The sequence below is a fragment of the Capricornis sumatraensis genome, chromosome 5, assembly GCF_032405125.1.
Source record: "Capricornis sumatraensis isolate serow.1 chromosome 5, serow.2, whole genome shotgun sequence".
Taxonomy (NCBI): domain Eukaryota; kingdom Metazoa; phylum Chordata; class Mammalia; order Artiodactyla; family Bovidae; genus Capricornis; species Capricornis sumatraensis.
In genome coordinates, this window is record NC_091073.1 from 109,675,732 (window position 1) to 109,694,877 (window position 19,146).

Below are 19,146 nucleotides of genomic sequence, written 5' to 3' on the forward strand. Positions count from 1 at the left end.
ATTTTCACAAACGAAACACATCTGTGTATTTTGCACCCAAATGAGGAAGCACAATACTATCAGCATCCTAGAGATGGCTTTGGGATCTTTTAGTTAAATTCGACATATCTATTTTCTGAGCTCTTACTCTGAGCAAAGTATTGAGCTAGGTGTACATGAAGAGAAACATTAATATAGTAATGGAAACACCTTCCTTTCCTCCCCACCCCCAAGTTTATACACAAGCACACACACAAAATTATGGCAAGCTAGGGTAAAGGTGCCAACAGGAACATATAATTTAAATGTTAAAAGAAATCCCGAGAAAGGGAATTTTCAACTCTAATAAGATTACAAGAAACAAGGGGAGTCACAGGAAGAAGTCAAGAGTGACTTCATATAGAAGATGGCACTTGAGTTTAACCTTAAAAGTGGGTATGTTTATCAGACTAATGGTTAGGGGAGATCATTTTAAGACTGAGAAATAAACTTGAACAAGACCAGCAAGAGGGAGCATTTGATGTATCTGTCAGGATGGGTATGTAGGACTGGAATGAGAAATAATGCTGGAAAGGTGAGTTGCAGCTAGTTACCATGAGTTCCCAGGAGGACGAGCAGCAGGAGATCCCGGAAATTTTTGAAGAGATGAATGACCTGATCAGATTTAGCCGTTGGAAAATTAATTGTGCCAGTGCTGTGGTCAAAGTGATAATATCAGCAGTATTTCTAGTTACTATTCACTAAAAAGCTATTGTATGTCATGTTTTACTTATATCATCTCATTTACTAAAACCCTAGAGTGCCCGCTTTAATAAAATGAGGAAACTGAGGCACAGAGCGTTGAGTAACTCATTTGAAGTCACCTGGCAGTAAGGAGTAGACACGGGACACAGCCTAATTCCATCACACTGCATTCACCTTCTCAGGGAGAGATCAGCCAAGTTGGGTTGGCAGGTCTCCGGTAGAAAGCAAAGCCTAGGAGCAGGGGGCAGAAATGGAAGTGACATCCAAATGCTGTCACTGTCTGTGTGTCCTTCCAGGTGGGTGCTGACATATGTGGCTTTATACTGGACACTTCTGAAGAGCTCTGCAGACGGTGGATGCAGCTGGGAGCATTCTATCCATTTTCCAGGAATCACAATGGCCAAGGCTACAAGGCAAGTCAGTCTCCCAGGAGATATGATCAAAATAGACTTGGCATTCAGTAGGACTGGATCTACCTGCATCCTCACCTGGAAATCTGTTGAGCCATCTTCCTCCCTGGTGCTTCACTTAGGCTAACTGGGACCACTGCTTGCAATTGACCAGAACTCCTGATGTGCTGTTAAAATGCTCTGTTGCCGTGGCCTCTGCTATTTCTGCTGCAGCAGTCAAACAAATGGCGAGTCTGTGAAGGTTTTCAATCAAACCTCTAGACTTCTATGTTACTCATTTTGAATAAAAATAAGGAAATACTTCAAATATTTAAATAGCAGTCTACTGAGAGAGAGCTTCCCCAATAACTCAGCAGTAAAGAATCCACCTGCCAATGCAGGAAACATAGAAGACTCTGGTCCGATCCCTGGGCTGGGAAGATCCCCTGGAGGAGGAAATGGCAATCCACTCCAGTATTCTTGCCTGGAAAAAATCCCAAGGACAGAGGAGCCATGGGGTTGCAGAGTCACACACGACTGGGCAACTAAGCAAGCATGCAACCCTTAGAATGAACGAGGGGGAGGCATCACAGGGTGAAGAGCACCCACTTACTGGGTGAAATGAACTCCCTTTTCTCAACCCTATTGCTCAGAAGCAAAGTTGCAAGGCAGCTCCGGGTCTGGCAGGAATAAAACTCTTAGTTGTGATGAACGGAGTCTGATTTCTGCAGATCCTTCTGAGGCAGGAGGTTGATGGGCTCCAGGCTAGACATTTATCACTAGCCTCCTGTTTACATTTTCTGAGGAAGGAGGCAAGTGGACTCCAGGCTAGGTATTTACAACCTAGGCTAGGTATTGACAGGCTAGGTATTTACAGCCTCCCATTTGCACTTTGAGATAGGAAAAAAAAAAAAAAAAAACAAGAACAGAGTAAATAGTCAGAAGGGGCACTTTTTAACTGTCAGGCAGGAACAGAGAGGAGTCAAACCCTGCTTGAGTAAAAGACCAAGGTCATGTCCCCTCCCTGGGGCAAGGGGAACACTGCATATGTGCAGGAAGGCTCTTTGGGGATCAAAAAGGAGGGGTACCACCCCAGAATAGGTGATGCTAAGGCCCCCCACAGGACTGGACTTTTTCCCCTTCTTGGGAAAGAGTTGCACATGCATGTTGGAGAGGGTCCTAGGGCAGGTCAGAAGTGGAAAAAGAAACTAGATAGTTGGCCAAAGGTAAAGACCCAGAAGAACTGCCCCATATAAATGACTTAACTACCTCTTCCCTGAGCCCCTCCTCAATCCGGGGGGTGGCGGGGGAAAGCCCACACCCTTTGTATCCAGGTATGCCTCTCTGCCTTGCTTCTGTCTTAACTAAACAGACTGTTTCTCTGTGTGCGCTCACACTTGTGCTGTCTCTAATAATAAACTGCACCTGCTTTTATGGTTTGCCTCCTTGAAACATTCTTGCTTTTAAACAGAGGCAAGAGCCTGGGAAAATTTGCTTCTCACCTCTAACACTTGCTGGTTAGAGTGGCTAGGATTCCTGGTTTTCATTCAGGTCACCCAGGTTCAATTCCTGAGCAGGGAACTCAGCGCTCACTGCTGCTTTGCTGAGATCAAAACCAGATGACAACTACCACCTCTTGTTTCTTCCCAGGCCCAGGATCCAGCCTCCTTTGGCACCGACTCGCTGCTGTTGAATTCCTCCAGGCACTACCTGACCGTCCGCTATACCCTTCTGCCCTATCTCTACACCCTCTTCTACCGTGCTCACAGCCGCGGGGACACCGTGGCCAGGCCCCTTCTGCATGAGTAAGTTCACCTAATCCACAGGAATCGTATCAATATAACTGGGTGAAACTGACTGTATCATCAAATGGAAGCGGGAAAATTAAAACAGTCCAGTTAATCAGGTATATTTTTTCAACTTGACTAATCATTTGGCATTTGCAATTCTATTACTGCCTATATATCAATGCTATTTTAAGTATATTTAAATGTTATAGCCTTATCCCTTTGGGAACGAGAAGTGTTCTAAAAGTCATGGGAGTTGGGGGTCTTTGTTCTCCCAACTGACTCTATACCTTAGACAAATCATTTAAGTTCTTTCATCCTTAGCTTCTTTGAAAGTGAAAGTCGCTCAGTCATGTCACAGTCTTTGCAACTCCATGGACCATACAGTCCATGGAATTCTCCAGGCCAGAATACTGGAGTGGGTAGCCTTTCCCTTCTCCAGGGGATCTTCCCAACCCAGGGATGGAACCCAGGTCTCCCACATTGTGGGTAGATTCTTTACCAGCTGAGCCACAAGGGAAGCAATGTCCCCTACCTCTGATATCTAATGCCTGATGATCTGAAGTGGAGCTGATGTAATAATGATATAAATAAAGTGCACAATAAATGTAACATGTTTGAATCATCCTGAAACCAGCACTCCTTCCTCCCAAGTCCATGGAAAAACTGTCTTCCATATACCTGGTCCCTGGTGCCCAAAAGGTTGGGGATCATTGATTTAAAGGCTTTGCTATCTTGGAGCTGATGGTTGCTTTTGTAATGCACTCTGTTTGGGCTCTAGGAATGAGCCTGTCATTTACACACTAAGAATACTACTATGCAGGATTTCCAGAAATCAGAATTTTTATCTTCACCCAATGAGTATCTAATTTGACTCTAATAAAGAGCACTTTTAAGAGACTCTCCTTAAAACTGGCCACTTAGTATGAACTAATGCCTTAACAGATTAGCCAGCAGGTATCTCTGGGGTCTTCAGGCAATCCTGTTTTGGGGCTGGAAGCAGCTGTGAGGAAATACATGCTGGAGAGAGATTTGTGCTAGGAGAGGGTGTGTCCTTGCTTCCGAGATGATGCTGTGGGGCCCTCTAGTGGCTGCAGAATGAGTGGCTCTGTGGTGGGGTTGGCATTCTCCTGAGTGGCCCCAGAAGGATCAGGAGAAGGAAGCCGTGTTTAGAAACTGAGGATTGAGATGATGCTAGGAAGCTTATGTGAAGCTAGCCGGCTTGAGACAGAGGCTGTGGTTTAGGTGGGGACCCTGCCTCAGCTGGCCTTCCCAGGTAGCTCAGTGGGTAAAGAATCTGCCTGAAGCGCAGGAGATGTGGGAGATTTGGGTTCATTTCCTGGTTCAGGAAGATCCCCTGGAGGAAGGCATGGCAACCCACTCCAGTGTTTTTGCCTGGAGAATCATATGGACAGAAGAGCCTGGCGGGCTACAGTCCATAGGATGGCAAAGAGTTGGACACGATTGAAGTGACCACAAAAATAGAGATATTAGGTTGAACTAGTGTTTGCTGTTAATTAGATCAAAGCCTCAGTTTGGACATAGAATTCAACCAGTTTTATTGATTGGCTTGTACGTGATTCATTCTAACAGTTTTGAGCACAGATGTTCTGAAAGCCAAATACCTGGATATTGGAGGATATACTTGCTGGTCATCAATGAGGACATCTTTGAGGTCTATATTGGTCACATCACATAAAAAAATAGAATCTATTTTTTAAAATTACCTTTATTTATTTAATTAATTTTTATTTTTACTTTATTTTACTTTACAATACTGTATTAGTTTTGCCATACATTGACATGAATCCACCACGGTGTACATGAGTTCCCAAACATGAACCCCCCCTCCCACCTCCCACCCCATATCATCTCTCTGGATCATCCCTGTGCACCAGCCACAAAAAAAAAAAAGAAAAGAATCTAGGTCTCATTTATTTAAATTAACAGAATAATTTTACACTCTACAAATAAAGAGACTTTTTTCTTGTAAAAATCAAAGCACAGTTAATTCCCTTATGTGTCTGACATTTTAGGCTTCAGGTATTATATTATTATAATATATATTATGATATATATTTATTCTTGTGGGTAAGGTTTTTCTATCTCCTGGAATTATCTATTAAAACGCAGGTATCCTAAAAGAGAAAAGAGTAAAGTTTTTAATTGTTTTTCTCTTTTTTGAGGGAGGGTGATCAGATCCAATTCTTTTTGGATAGTCAGCTGAAGTTTCAAAAATATCCTGCTTGTTTTATTTTTGAAGGGAGATATGGCAAATAGAATTACAGCCTGGAACCTGCCCAGCACAAGTACTGAAATAGGAATTTCTGTCCAAATTAGGGGAAGCATAGGAGGGTAGCGAGGCTGGGAAATTAGGTCTGCCTGCAGGAGTGCAGGGAGGGCTAGGAATTGAGTAGGGGTCACAAAATAGTTGGGAGAATTTGCCCCAGGCAGGGAGCCTGTAGGTTTTAGACAGGCTTGGGGGAGAGCCGCCAGAAAACACTGGCCCAGATCTCAGGGAAGATTTCTCCGTGTCTAGGTTCTACCAGGACAGCAACACCTGGGATGTGCACCAGCAGTTTTTATGGGGGCCCGGCCTCCTCATCACTCCAGTCCTGGATGAGGCAAGTGTTTCCACAGAGAAACCATGGCTACCTCTGCTTTTGTTTCGGCTAACTCCAAACTCCTCTCTTCTTGCAACCATATATCTTCTTCCTATTCCCAAACCATTGCCGACATGCCTGGCTGGGGCAGCCTTAAAGGCAGCGTCCTGGAGCTTGGGGAAGATGGGTACACATTTTTGTCTCTAGGGGTCTCTTGTCCTTGACCAAGTTTCCAATCAGTGTAGAAGCATCTATGACTCTGGAATCAAGAATGGTCCTATGCATTGTCAGATTCACCCAGCAGATCATAACTTGCTCCGTGATGGAGAGACAGGGTGGAGCAGAGCCCTAGCATTCGTTCTATGGTCAGGCTGGCCTTGGTGTTGGTTGTCACCTCTGCCACTTGGCAGCAGTGATATCTGGGGGAAATGACGTGCTCGTTCCTCAGCTGTGAGGTGAGATGACAATAGCCCGGATCGCTGGGGACTCTTGGGAAGGTTAAATGTGGTATACAGTGTGAACCTGGAACTGTTTTATCACAACATGCATTTCAGTATTCTTCTTCTTCTTCCTAATGGGATTCCACCCAGGGTTTTTCTTTGAGTTGCCAAGTTATCGCCTCTATTAGAAGAAAAGCACGAGTTGATAACAGAGAAAAGAAAGGCCATATATGCATTCTCAGTACATGTTTAAGACTTTCCCTAGGGAATGCTAAGAAATCCATTTTTTTCTCCTTCAGAGGCTGGGCCATGAAGGACAAGATTTTGTTTTAATTTCAGGGTGCAGAGAAAGTGACCGCATACATGCCTGACGCTGTCTGGTATGACTATGAGACTGTAAGTAGCTTTGACTTTTCTCCACTCTTCAAGCTGCATAGACAGGATACCTCTAGGCAGAGAGAAACATCTATCTGTGTACTGAGGAATGTTTCTGCCGTGCTTCCAGTAGTAATTCACAGCTGAGTCAATAAAGTGAGCCTAGGTCACTTGACATCAGTCATGATGAAATCTGAAAAAGATACTTCCATGTACTTTATTCAGCAATAAAATATAGATGGAAGTAGAAGGTCTCATGGGCAAATACTGGGGCTGGTAGACAATTTGAGCCTGGTTTTGAGTCAGATTCTTATTTAGTATGCTTAATTCCCACAATGTATGTCAAACAACCTCAGCAAGACATTGTGTTCCCCCAAGCCCTCAACTGATGCCAGAACCTGTTGTTCTTAAATTCTTTCCCTTTTCTTGTTTGATTGCCTGGCTAGACAGCAATTCAGCTAAGTGGGAGAAGGACACAGCTGTAGGTAAGTCAGCATGTGGTTAAGAGGTGACGTGTGCGTGCTGACGTGTTTGAGTTGTCTGTGTGCCTCAGGGGGTCCAAGAGAGATGGAGGAAGCAAAAAGTGGAGATGGAACTTCCTGGAGACAAAATTGGACTTCACCTGCGAGGAGGCTACATCTTCCCCACGCAGCAGCCAGCCACGACCACAGTGGCCAGGTACAGTGCGGCCGGGGGTTTCCTTATAAGAGGGGGAAGCTGACAAACCTGGTCGTTTCTGTTCCCATCTGTTGTCTGCATAGAAGAGGCTAATGCATTGCGTGGACTGTGGGGAGGAAGGGTATGTGTGTGTGTGTGTGTGTGTGTGTGTGTGTGTGAGGTCATCAAACTCTGTCCCTAGATTTCCCTAGGCCTCTTCTGGAGAAGCTGTGATTTAGAGCTGCATCCAAATGGATTTTCAAAGACCTGAATCTCTGTCCTTCCTTAACCCTTCTGACTGTCTCCTCAAAACATACTGATATCTGCGGTGGTGAACCTTGCTAATTTTCCTAGGACCATTTCAGTGTTAGCCCTGAAAGTCTCATGTTTTGGGGAACATCTCAATTCCGGGTAAAGGAGGTCTGTTGATCTCCTCACTGCCTCAATTGGACCATCATTCCACTGTGCTATGCTCCTGACACCCCATTTCTAGGGAGTCGGGTCCATTTCCACTCGCCTATAATTTCAGTTTCCTGTTCCTTTCTTCCCATAAGCCATTTCTTGTGATGCAAAACAGTGTTCAAAAATTATTTCCTCTGCAGTTCAAATCTCCTTCATGTCGCTACTTTCTCCTTGATGATTTTGATTCTCAAATTATACATTCCATCCGATACTAAAGAGACTCATATTCATATTCATGTCTCTAAATTGTTAGCTTATTAGCTTTTAATAGTCAGGGAATTTTTTGGAGGTTAGGAATCCTTTTCTTTTGAACATTCCTTCCTACCATAATTTTTCAAATTTTGACTTTGTAATGCTGATAGAAAATATTTATACACCCAGTACCACCTGCTTTCTTTTTCTTTATTCAGCTTTATGCTATGCTGTTCTGCAAACTGATACCAAAACTGTCTTTCCAAAATGAGGATCTCAACTTATTGCTTCCCAGGTTAAACTCCAAAATCTGTCATTAGCAGAGTGTGGAAGGCCAAATAATCTGGTATCAAGTTAACAAACGAGTCTCCTGACACATCTTGCTACACACCTTTAGATTAGCAATGCCAAGTCTTGTTAGTCTCCAAACATACTCACCTCTTTCCCTGCCTTTGGGCTTCTCTATTTATTGTCCTTTTCAACATTCTTTGCCTGATACATTCTTAATGATTTTTCCAATTAAACTCAGATATCTTCTGTGAGAAATCCTCCCCCAAAACTCCAGCAGAGGGAGTTCTGGTACTTGCAGCTTTCTGCTTATTATTTATACTTCATTACTGCTTAGCTAATTTTTTTCCCCCTTCTTAACATTGTTAAGTATTTCAAGCATAGTTACTTTATACTTTGCAGCTGAGATTTCTAGTCTCTGAAATTCTTAGTAGACTCTTAATAAATCTCTTGTTAGTTGCTTTTGCCATCTATCTTTCATGCTGGCTAGTTACCTCATGTGTTCAGTAATTTTTTTGTTTTTCAAACACGGTGACTGCAAGGATCCAATTATAGGTCTCATTCTTTCAGAGATGATTAGCCTTCTTTTTGGTTGCAAACAAGGATTGCTGTCACCTTGGGTTTCACATTAGCAACCTGCAGGGATCAGTTGTCCAATTTATCCAGAGCCAAGTAGTGTGATAGTGGTTGAGTCCTTCAGGCTATTGGCTTCCCACGTGGCCGATTGGGAATCTGCCTGCCAATGCCGGAGATTGCAAGAGATGTGGGTTCGATCTCAGGATCAGGAAGATCCCCTGGAGCAGAAAATGGCAACCCACTCCAGTATTCTTGCCTGGGAAATCCCAAGGACAGAGGAGCCTGGCGGGTTATATATAGTCCATGGGGTCACAAAGAGTTGGACAGGACTGAGCAACTAAGCGTGCACATATGCCTTCAGAGTATACGGCATGGTGTCTAAGTCACCGTGATGTTAGAAGTATCAGTATAGACTCCTGTAAGGATTTTAACTTTTGTGCCACTCAACTTTCTGCTTTGATTATTTGGTAAATATGTTTAATCTTTCTTACAATATTTAAGGTGGAGCTGTGGTCTGTTTGGTTTTGTATTTCTTAGACTTCCTAGCATTGAAAGCTACGCAGTATGTGTGTGTTAAATGAAAGCAGGTGACTTTGTGGATAATGGAATCTGGCTTGCACAGGGCACTGTGGAAGGCTGAACTGTGAGAGAATACAATAGGGGATGTAAGGGGTGCAACAGGAGCCAGAAATTGGGAGGTGGTTTGGGGGGGATGAAATAGGGAGAGATTTCAAATGCAGTTGCTGTTCCTTTCTCTGTCTCTATGTCCATATATTTCAGCATCTTTTGAGTGGTTTCTTGTGTTTCATTTTCTAAGTTGGGGTCCCCAGCCTCTAGAATCTAATGCCTGATGATCTGAGGTGGAGCTGATGTAGTAACAATAGAAATAAAGTGCACAGTGAATGTAATGTGCTTGAATCATCCCCAAACCGCCTGTCTCACTCCTGGTCCATGGAAAAGTTGTTTTCCATGAAACTGGTCCCTGGTGCCAAAAAGGTTGGGGACTGCTGCTCTAAGTTATGTAGCAAATAATTAGAATATTTCCTTTATCTGTCTCAAAATGAACTGAAAATAAATAATCAAGTTAGGAAAATTGCCCTTGTACAGGTGGATTCTATTGTATTTTCTTGGTTTCTGAGTCAACGTGGTTCTTAGGCAGGGAAAAAATATGTTCTCCTGATTTCAGTGAATACTAACCCTGCATGTATCAGCTATAAAATGATTAGGCTGAACCAATTATCATCTAGGATTTCTCTTCTAATAGTCTGTATTCAAAATAATAACAGCATTAACAGTGTTTATTGTAGCTATTGTAGCAATTCTGGTGATTAAATTCTTGCCTCCTACATCGATGTTTCTCGCCAGTGTTTGGGGTATTTCTGTCTCCTATGACACTAGTGATTCTGGAAAATGATGCCCCTGTAGATTTTGCCTTTGTGCCTGAAAACGAGCAGAGCCATCTGCTGCTAGGAACCTTTCCCGCTTGAAATCTGATGGAATCCTTCACAGCTCATTTAGCAAAATTCTTTGAGCCCCAAGTCTTTGCCTCTCACATAAATCTTGTTTCCCACAGTCGACGGAACCCTCTTGGTCTAATCATTGCCCTGGATGAGAACAAAGAAGCAAAAGGCGAACTTTTCTGGGATGATGGGGAAACAAAAGGTGAGTGCCACGTTGGGGTTTCCAGACGTGCATCTTTGAGTTTCTCCTGCTGCTCATTCAGCAGTGGGAGACCTCTCACCAGGCATGGTAGCGTTAATCACTCAAGAGAAGAATTCTGGTTTTGGTTGTGCTGTTTAGGGATAGCGGTAGATGTAAGGATGGTAGAGGTTTTCCTTGGATGGAAGGAAAACTCCCCTCCACCTTTTAGAATTCTCCCACTGGCCAGCTATATTGTATATGTACAGGCTCTCATTTGATTTTCAGTCAGCCCCTGAAATATGTTTTCAAGGCTGTTTCTGCCATTCAGTGCATTTTCCTTCACTCCAAATGCTTATGAACAAGCATGGAGGACGTGTAAAACATGCCCATGCTAGTGAGGCAGTGAGAAGACACTTTCCTAGTGGACCTGCATCTAGCCATTCTTCTCAGCTCATTTGTCTGTCTCCAGGGCACCATGGGGGAGCCTGGTGGGCTGCCGTCTATGGGGTCACACAGAGTCGGGCACGACTGAAGTGACTTAGCAGCAGCAGCAGCAGTGCACTAAGAAGTCTTGTGGCTCAAGCTTGGGAAGCAGATTCACTGGAGGCATATGCTTTGGAAGCACTTGGGAGGGAACCTTTTCAAGGTTAAGGTAGGAAGGAAAAGAGAAAACAGTGGCCCAGCCTTGGAAACTCTATCTGTAATCTGTCATTCTCAACGTGAAGCTCTGTTACTGAGTCCGAGCTTGCTCTGCTTGCCACATGACAGGCCAATGAATTGGAGATGAGATGCTGAGGCAAAGAATAAAGACTTTATTCAGAAAACTGGCAAATGGAGAAGATGGCAGACTAATGTCTCAAAATAACCACATATCAAGGTCTGGATGTCAGGTCCTTTTATAGATTAGAGGACGAGGAGGTGAAGAAGTCAAAAGGTTGTAAGTCTTGCACTTATCTCCTGGAATGGCCAGCCTTGGAGAGGGGGTGTGTTAATTTCTTCCTTCGTGCAACTGTTCACAGGCAATTAGGGTAAGGATGTCTCCCTGAACAAAGGCACTTTGATTTAACATTCAGGCTTAGGGACAGGGTTCCCTGAGGCAGGCCATTATGTATAGACAGTATCCTTTTAGTGAACAAAAGCAATGGGAAACAAAGGTTCAAGTAAAAGAAACAGATCCAACTTGTAATCTTCCCTGTAACAGCTTCAAGGAGCACCAGGAGGAAATCTGTTTTTCTGTATTGGGCAGGCCAGAGTCTGACTTGCCCTTCTCTCCCTTTCAGATACTGTGGCCAACAACCTTTATCTCTTATGTGAGTTCTCTGTCACCCAAGTGAGTAGTATATTTTTATGAATCTTAAGTCTGAGCTTTGGTCTGATAATTAGCTCCTATCTGTTTGTGTGTATGTGTATTTGTAGCTTCATTTATAACAATAGGGGGATACATTTCTGTTTATGACTTAATGTCCAAAAGAGGCAATGATATGGATAAATCAAAGAGTCAGTCTTTTTAAATGAATTTTCAAATGAAGTTTCATGTGTGTGTATGTGTTTCTCTCACCCTCCTTCTCCCTGGCTCAGGGGAAAAATAAGTTTGTGTCTGAGCACACATTAGTAGAGACAACTAAGAAGCATTCAGGGCCATTTGGGTAGCTGGTCTAGGACAGACTACTTGAGTGACTTGAGCATCTGTGTATTCAAGGCAGATTTTTGTGTTTAATTGTTTTGCAGAACCGCCTGGAGGTTAAGATTTTGCAGTCAACCTACACAGACCCCAATAATTTAGCATTTAAAGAAATTAAAATCCTTGGAACCCAGGAGCCTAACAACGTTGCAGTGAAACAGAACGGTGTTCCAATTCAAGTTTCTCCTAATGTCACTTACGATTCTAACCTACAGGTAAATAGCTTAGATGTTCCTTCTTGCCAAGGTTGCATTGGTTTCTAAAGGACCAGGGCACACTCTGAAGTCAGAAGTGGGGAAGTTAGAGGGTTAGGATAGAAAAAAATAAAAGAGGGAGTCAGAGCTGGGATGAGCAAGGAGGCTGCGGAGATACTGGGAGGAAGTAAACTGGTCCTTTCCTCTTTTTTCCCTTATCTGCCCCTCAGTCTTCTGTTCTCTCTGCCTGGAACAGAAGAAGAGCAAAGACAGGAGTCTGGGGAACAGGATTAGAGGAAAACTGGGTCTGAAAGCTGCTGATCGATTGGTGCTAGAAGGGTTGAGGTGGGATTCCCATTAATTTAAAATTTCAGGTGCTTTTCTTTTTTTCTTTACTCTATAGAGCTAGAGTCTCACTCCAACACATTCTTAGAAAATATTTTGAGTCAATGAATTTGATAAGCTTAGCTAATGCTACTTACTTGGTTAGGTGATAATAATAAAAGAATTTTTCATCACTTTTAATGAGACGATGTTCTGGAATAGGTTATTAGCAATTCCTCTGAAATTTTAGCATTATGAGGGATCCTTTTCCACAACACTGTTTGCTACAGGTGTTCAAGATAATCTGGGATAGGGAGCAGTGGGGTCATCATGGTTTGTGAGGAACCTTCCAAATTTGGAGAAAAATAAGTAAATTTTGTCTTCTACTAAAATGATATATTGGTATCATTGGACATTTTGTCCTAACAACATACATTGATGATGCATACATTATAAAGTTAGGAATAAAGTATTATGTGTCTGGTTATCGGAGAAGGCAATGGCACCCCACTCCAGTACTCTTGCCTGGAAAATCCCATGGATGGAGGAGCCTGGTAGGGTGCAGCCCTTGGGGTCACTAAGAGTCAGACACGACAGAGCAACTTCACTTATGTGTGCAGCAAAGTGCAAGTCCTTTGTAAGATGCTCATATGAAAATAAACTGATTACCAGTTTGATAAACAGATTAATAAATATACAAACAAAATGACTCTTTTATTAGTTGCATTTAGGTGGTGGACAGGAAACCCAATCCTACCTTTAGGAAATGTTAACTTATATTCTTTCCAGTTTCATGTTCAAAGCTTCATGGAGTCATTGAGCAAAAGCTTTGGTGGCATTAGGTCTAGAGCTGGACCTTAAAGACGGTGCATCTGTGTAGAGATTTGTTCAGCTGCAAGTGACAGGAAACTCAGTGAAATGGTAGTTTAAACAAATGGGGATTGTTTTTTTCCTTATGGTACTGAGAGTTTAGGACGTGCTCAGTTTCTGGCATGGGCTTAGGGCCTCAGGGTTGTCAGTGCTGAGGTCTTTTCTTCTCTTGTGATTGGAAGTGATGGCTTAATTCCTGTCACTCTAGCCTTGTTAGAGGAAAAAAAAAATAAAATTAAAACAAAGAAGAAGGAGCTGGAAGGAAAAGGGGAAGGTGACGATGAAAGAAAGGGAGGGGTAGGCCATTAAATCAAGAAAGAAACCCTTGGCCAGCCACTTCTGGTGGACTTGCACTCAGCTCTGAATGGCTGCAGCTGTGTTACATGGATTAAAAAAAAAAAAAGTTCTTCTTTGGGAAGTTTGGTGTTCCAAACTGAAGTAGTAAGAAGGGAATTTTCCACTGGGCAGGTGGCTAGAAGTCTGTTTCACAAATGGGCACCATTATCCTTGAAAGGGCACTGGCATAGGTAAAGCAGTCAAGGTTGGGGTATTAGCATAAGCCAATCCTGGGACTAAGAAAAGCCTTTTGTTAGCCTGTGAGTCTGTATAACTGGAATAGGCAGGACCCACATCTGGAAGAGGGCCTAGTTTGGACAGATTAACTTGTGGTCAGCTTTTGGAGGGTCTTAGATGCCAGACTAAGAAGGATGTGATCTAATTCTCAAAGGGTCTCCTATTGATCCTTAAATCAATATGCACCATTGTGAGACTGTTGTTCTGTGGTGGTTTTTGAGGTATAGGGAAATGTGAGATGAACGTAGACGGGGGAGAGACTGGAAGGATGATAATCCTTAGCATGGGATTTTATGACTCTAGATAAATGAGAACTTTCACCATGGAAGTTACTATTTTACGAGGAGACAACCAGAAGCAAAACACATAGAAAAAATGAAGTATTTGAATTAGTGAATGGAACTCAAAGAAAGTTTCAAGTTTTGAGGCTCTGGGCTTGGACCAGTGAAGAGACTAGAATATTAAAAATGGAAGGAGATATGATTTTGCCTACTTATAAATTTTGTAATTGGTAAACTGAGACCCAACGAATTTGAAGGAATCTGTCCAAGTTTCCTCAGTGGGATGGAGGGGAGAACCCAGGCCATATTCTTATTTCTCTGTTCTTGCCCGCACTCCAGACCTGTGGGGAATACTAGTTTGGGGGATGAAGGGCAAGAAGACGAGCTCAACTGAGGATGACGCCACATGCTTGTGTTTTCTGTGCTACAAGGCGACTGTCAGGAAGAGAGTCTTCCTGACAAAATAAGGAAGAGGGAGAGGAGTCAGGGGAGGAGAGAAAAGGGTGATTACAGAAGGTTGCGGTTGACCTGATTCTTTTCAAAATGTTATGCACAAGGTTCTGATAGAATTGCGCCATTTTCCCTGTGGTTATTGGCTAACTCCCTGCCCTCTCTCTCTCTCTTCATGGAAGCTCCAGTGCTATGTTACTTGGATTCTTGAGGGACTGGCCTGATTTTTATTTTCTTTCCTGAAAGAAATCTCATACCTTGCGAGGTCTTTGTCCTGAGGATACATTTCCTTGATATTTCCCCATTCCTACAGGTGGCCCTTATCACAGGAATTGATCTTGTTCTGGGAGGAACATACACGGTGGAGTGGGATGTGAAGATACGAGATGAAGAAAAAATAGACTGTTATCCTGATCAGACTGGTGTTTCTGCAGAAAACTGCACTGCCCGCGGTTGTGCCTGGGAGGTAACCATGCTGACGGTGTTAATATACATGACAATCCTCTACACTTTGTTTTAAATTGAAGCATAGTGGATTTACCATGTCGTATTAATTTCTACTGTACAGCAAAATGATTATGTCATACGTATATTAATATATGACAGTCTTTTTCATGTTCTTTTCCAGTATGGTTTATCACGAGGTATTGAATATAGTTCCCTGGGCTGTACAGTAGGACCTTGTCATTTATCCAATTTTTATATCATAGTTTGCATCTGCTAACCCCAAACTCCCAGTCATCCCTCCCCCAGCTCCCCTTGGCCACCGTGAGTCTGTTCTGTACATCTGTGAGTCTGTTTCTGTTTTGTAGACAGGTTCATTCATGTTACGTTTTAGATTCCATGTATAAGTGATATCTGTCTTTGCAATACTTGTCTTTCTCTTTCTGACTTACTTCGCTAAGTATGATAATCCCTAGTTCCATCCATGCTGCTGCAAATGGCATTATTTCATTCTTTTTCACGACTGAGTAGTATTCCATTGTGTCTATGTATCACATCTTCTTCATCCATTTGTCTTTCTGTGGACCTTTAAATTGTTACCGTGACTTGGCTATTGCCAACAGTGCAGCTATGAACTTTGGGGTACATGTGTCTTTTTGAATTTTAGTTTTATCTGGATGTATGACCAGGAGTGGGATTGCTGGATCCTATGGCAGCTCTATGTTTCATTTTTTGAGAAAGCTTTGTACTGTTTCCCACAGTGGCTGCACTAACTTACATCCCCACCAGCAGTGTAGGAGGGCTCCCTTTTCTCCACACTCTCTTCAGCATTTGAGACTTTTTACTGATGGCCATTCTTACCCATGTAACCTGGTACCTCATAGTAATTTTGTAAAATCCTTTACACTCCATCTACAATTTCACGAGCATGGCACCAGTGCCTAAGTCACTACTTAAAATCTATAGAAAGGGCAGACTTCCAAAGTAACCTGAGTTTTTATGTGGATGTGAAGAATAGATGGGACAGAAATGGGTCTTTTTTTAAACGAAATTTTACACGGAGACCAGCAGTGAAAAGGTATGTCACTACCAAAGGGTATATAAGGAAATGACTGATTTTATCCTTATCTCCCTGAAAACTGCATTTTCTAGCCCCTTTCAATTTGCTGAACTGAATTTGCCTTTACTTTTCAGGAATCCAGTTCCCCTGGAGTCCCTTTGTGCTATTTCGTCAGTGACCTCTACTCTGTCAGTGATGTTCAGTATGACTCACACGGGGCCTCAGCTGTCATCTCCTTAAAGACTTCTCTGTATGCCTACTCCTTCCCCTCAGTACCTGTGAACTCCCTCCGCTTGACTGTGACCTACCATAAGGATAACATGCTGCAGTTTAAGGTATGTGTTGACAGTATACGTATCAAGTTCCTACTTCGCACTTTTTTAGTTTCATTATTTTTTGCTTGTCAGGATCACAGAACCATGCAATCAGTTTGCTCTTCTGAGTTAGCCATTGAAAACTGTCGCGTCCTTGGCACACACTTTCATAGTTTTGTTCTCCATCCATTTAGGGTAGGTATCAAGCAAGGCAAATGTGTCTTGATATTTCACATGGGCTTTTGAGGCACTGTTGACAGTGGAGGCTTTTTTCCTGATTTTTTGACAAGTGAATTTTTGCACACATTAAATTTGTGACTTTCAGCAACTGAAAACACATTGTAAATTAGCTGATGTACATAGTTTATCCTACATGGGCTTCCCAGGTGGCCCTAGAATCTGCCTGCCAATACAGGAGATGGAGGAGACGCAGATCCAAGCCCTGGGTCGGGAAGATCCCCTAGAGTAGGAAACGGCAACTCACTCCAGTATTCTTGCCTGGAAAATTCCAGGGACAGGGGAGCCTGGTGAGCTACAGTCCACGGGGTCACAAAGAGCTGGACAGGACTGAGTGACTGAGTTCACACACAATATACTAGATCATTATCCTAAGAGTAATTTGGGACCATTGACGGGACAGTGAGGCCTGGTCCAAACTGCCCTTTGAAATGGTTACTGTTTCTACCGTAAGGAAAATGGTCGGGAGGACAAGGGTGAAAAAGGAGACAAGCTAGGCCGCTACCAGTTGGGTAATCCGGATGAGGTCCTGAGCTTAGACCAGGCACAGAAAGGCGAGGGAGACCTGGACAACTTCAAGAGCATAAGAAGTAGCATCATGGAATCTGGTGATGATTACAAACAGGCCATGAGGGAGGAAGAGACATCAGGACAACCACCAAGTTTCTAGCTCGTGGCTCCACATGGATGGTGCTGTCGTCCATGAAGGGGAACCAGAAGGGGAACACTGGAAAGATTTGGGCTTAGGCAGAATACAGGGATGAATTCAGTTTTGGACACTGAATTTGGGGTATATGAAATACCTAGAAGAGTGTACTGGTTTCTTTTTCTTTCACGATTTAATGGCATCTCAGGACAAGTGATGGTCTGTTTTTCGTTTTTTATTTCTGTAATTTTTTAAAAAAAATTGGGACATAGTTGCTTTACCGTGTTGTGCTAGTCTCTGCTGTACAACGAAGTGAATCAGCGGGTGTATACCTATATCCCGGACCTCTTTCCCATTCGTCACACGCCTCCAGGTCACCACAGAGCCCTGAGACGAGCTCCCTGCGCTATACATCAGCTTGCCCCTAGCTATCCGTTTCACACAAGGCAGTGTGTGCATGTCATTCCCATTCTCCCAGGTCATCCCCTCATTGCCATGCCCACACATCTATTCTCCACGTCTGCGCCTCTGTTTCTTCCCTGCAAATATGCTCGTCTGTACCATTAATGATGGGCTATTTTTACGGTCTTTTTCACTATTGAATTATAAGTTTCTCGAGGACAAGATTTTGTCCTTTCGTCTTTGTACCTCTGAGATGTAACACAAAGCCAAGTAGATAGTAAGTTCTCAATGTGTATTGAGACAGTAAAGATTCAAGTAAGTGTGCATTACCTGAAAGCTTCTTCACAATCTGATATCAACCTGGACTATGAATTCTTCTACATCTTGTAATGCAGGGATGATGCTACTGTATCTTTCCATCCTCACCTTTGTATTGGCATGTGGTAGGTGCCTAGTGGGTTTGAAATAAATGAATTCACTCAACTTTTCAGGTTTAACTCTTCCCTGCTCTACCTCCTGGATGATACAATAGCTCTCTCCAAAATAATTGCCTCTTTCTTTTCATTCTCTGTGCCATTGCGTTTATTTCTCTGCCAGGAATGACTTGGTGTTCTTTCTGTGCTTGATTAATGACTGTAAAGCTTTGAAGATTCAGCCCCTTTCCCCATGAAACCATCTCAGTCTTCTGGAAACACTGATAGGCATTTCCTTCCCTGCAATCTCACAATTCTGTACATAGTATGTATCACTCAGGTGTTTTGGGCACTCTCTTTCACCTTTCGTGTGAATTTCTTAGCATGTGAATTTCTTAAACGCAATAACTGTGTCTTACTCAGTTTAGTAAACCCTGTGTCTTACTCAGTTTAGTAAACCTTGTGTCTAGTACAGTATCAGGCAGAAATATAGTAGGTACACAGTGAATCAATTTAGACCCCAGTTTTTAGTGAGAATATCTATGATTATTTTAATCAAGAAGAGTTCATGTTTTTTAGGGGAGAAATTTTTTTCAATTCAGAAAAGTTTTCAGGTAGTCATGTACACTGACACGCCCACAAACAAAATAATAAAGAATATATCCATAAATTCCAGACTGATTTTCCAAGGTAGAACTGATGTGAAAATAATGTGTTGCCCTAAGAGGATTTAAAAATAAGTTATGGCAGACTCAGATCAAAATGATAAATCTGACATTGTTCTTCAATTTGTTAATTAAGTTCCCAGTATCATGAGCTTAAAGAAGAGAAATATAGTGTTTAGACTCTTTGTCAAAGACGTCAGGTTTCTGCTAAGGGTATAGGTTTCAAGACTACTATATTTACCTAAAATCTGTCTCCTCTGGTCTAGATTTATGATCCCAACAACAACCGCTATGAAGTTCCAGTCCCTCTCAACATACCCAGCGTTCCATCTGGCACCCCTGAGAGTCAACTCTATGCTGTCCTCATCAAGGAGAATCCATTTGGGATTGAAATTCGCCGCAAGAGCACAGGCACTGTCATGTTAGTGGCCCTTAGACTGATTAGGAGTTGATGATCCC

General features: G+C 42.8%; 1 protein-coding gene across 1 annotated transcript in view; it reads left to right on the forward strand.

The window, feature by feature from the left end:
* The window catches only part of MGAM (maltase-glucoamylase), a 96,553-nt gene that overhangs the window by 48,524 nt on the left and 28,883 nt on the right, over positions 1–19,146 (forward strand). Inside the window, exons 17-27 of the mRNA XM_068973043.1 lie at positions 1,020–1,136; positions 2,763–2,917; positions 5,439–5,523; positions 6,282–6,338; positions 6,871–6,995; positions 10,066–10,154; positions 11,414–11,463; positions 11,862–12,029; positions 14,820–14,972; positions 16,145–16,345; positions 18,954–19,108. Coding sequence (XP_068829144.1) covers positions 1,020–1,136; positions 2,763–2,917; positions 5,439–5,523; positions 6,282–6,338; positions 6,871–6,995; positions 10,066–10,154; positions 11,414–11,463; positions 11,862–12,029; positions 14,820–14,972; positions 16,145–16,345; positions 18,954–19,108 — 1,355 coding nt within the window. The remainder of the gene's footprint in view (positions 1–1,019; positions 1,137–2,762; positions 2,918–5,438; positions 5,524–6,281; positions 6,339–6,870; positions 6,996–10,065; positions 10,155–11,413; positions 11,464–11,861; positions 12,030–14,819; positions 14,973–16,144; positions 16,346–18,953; positions 19,109–19,146) is intronic.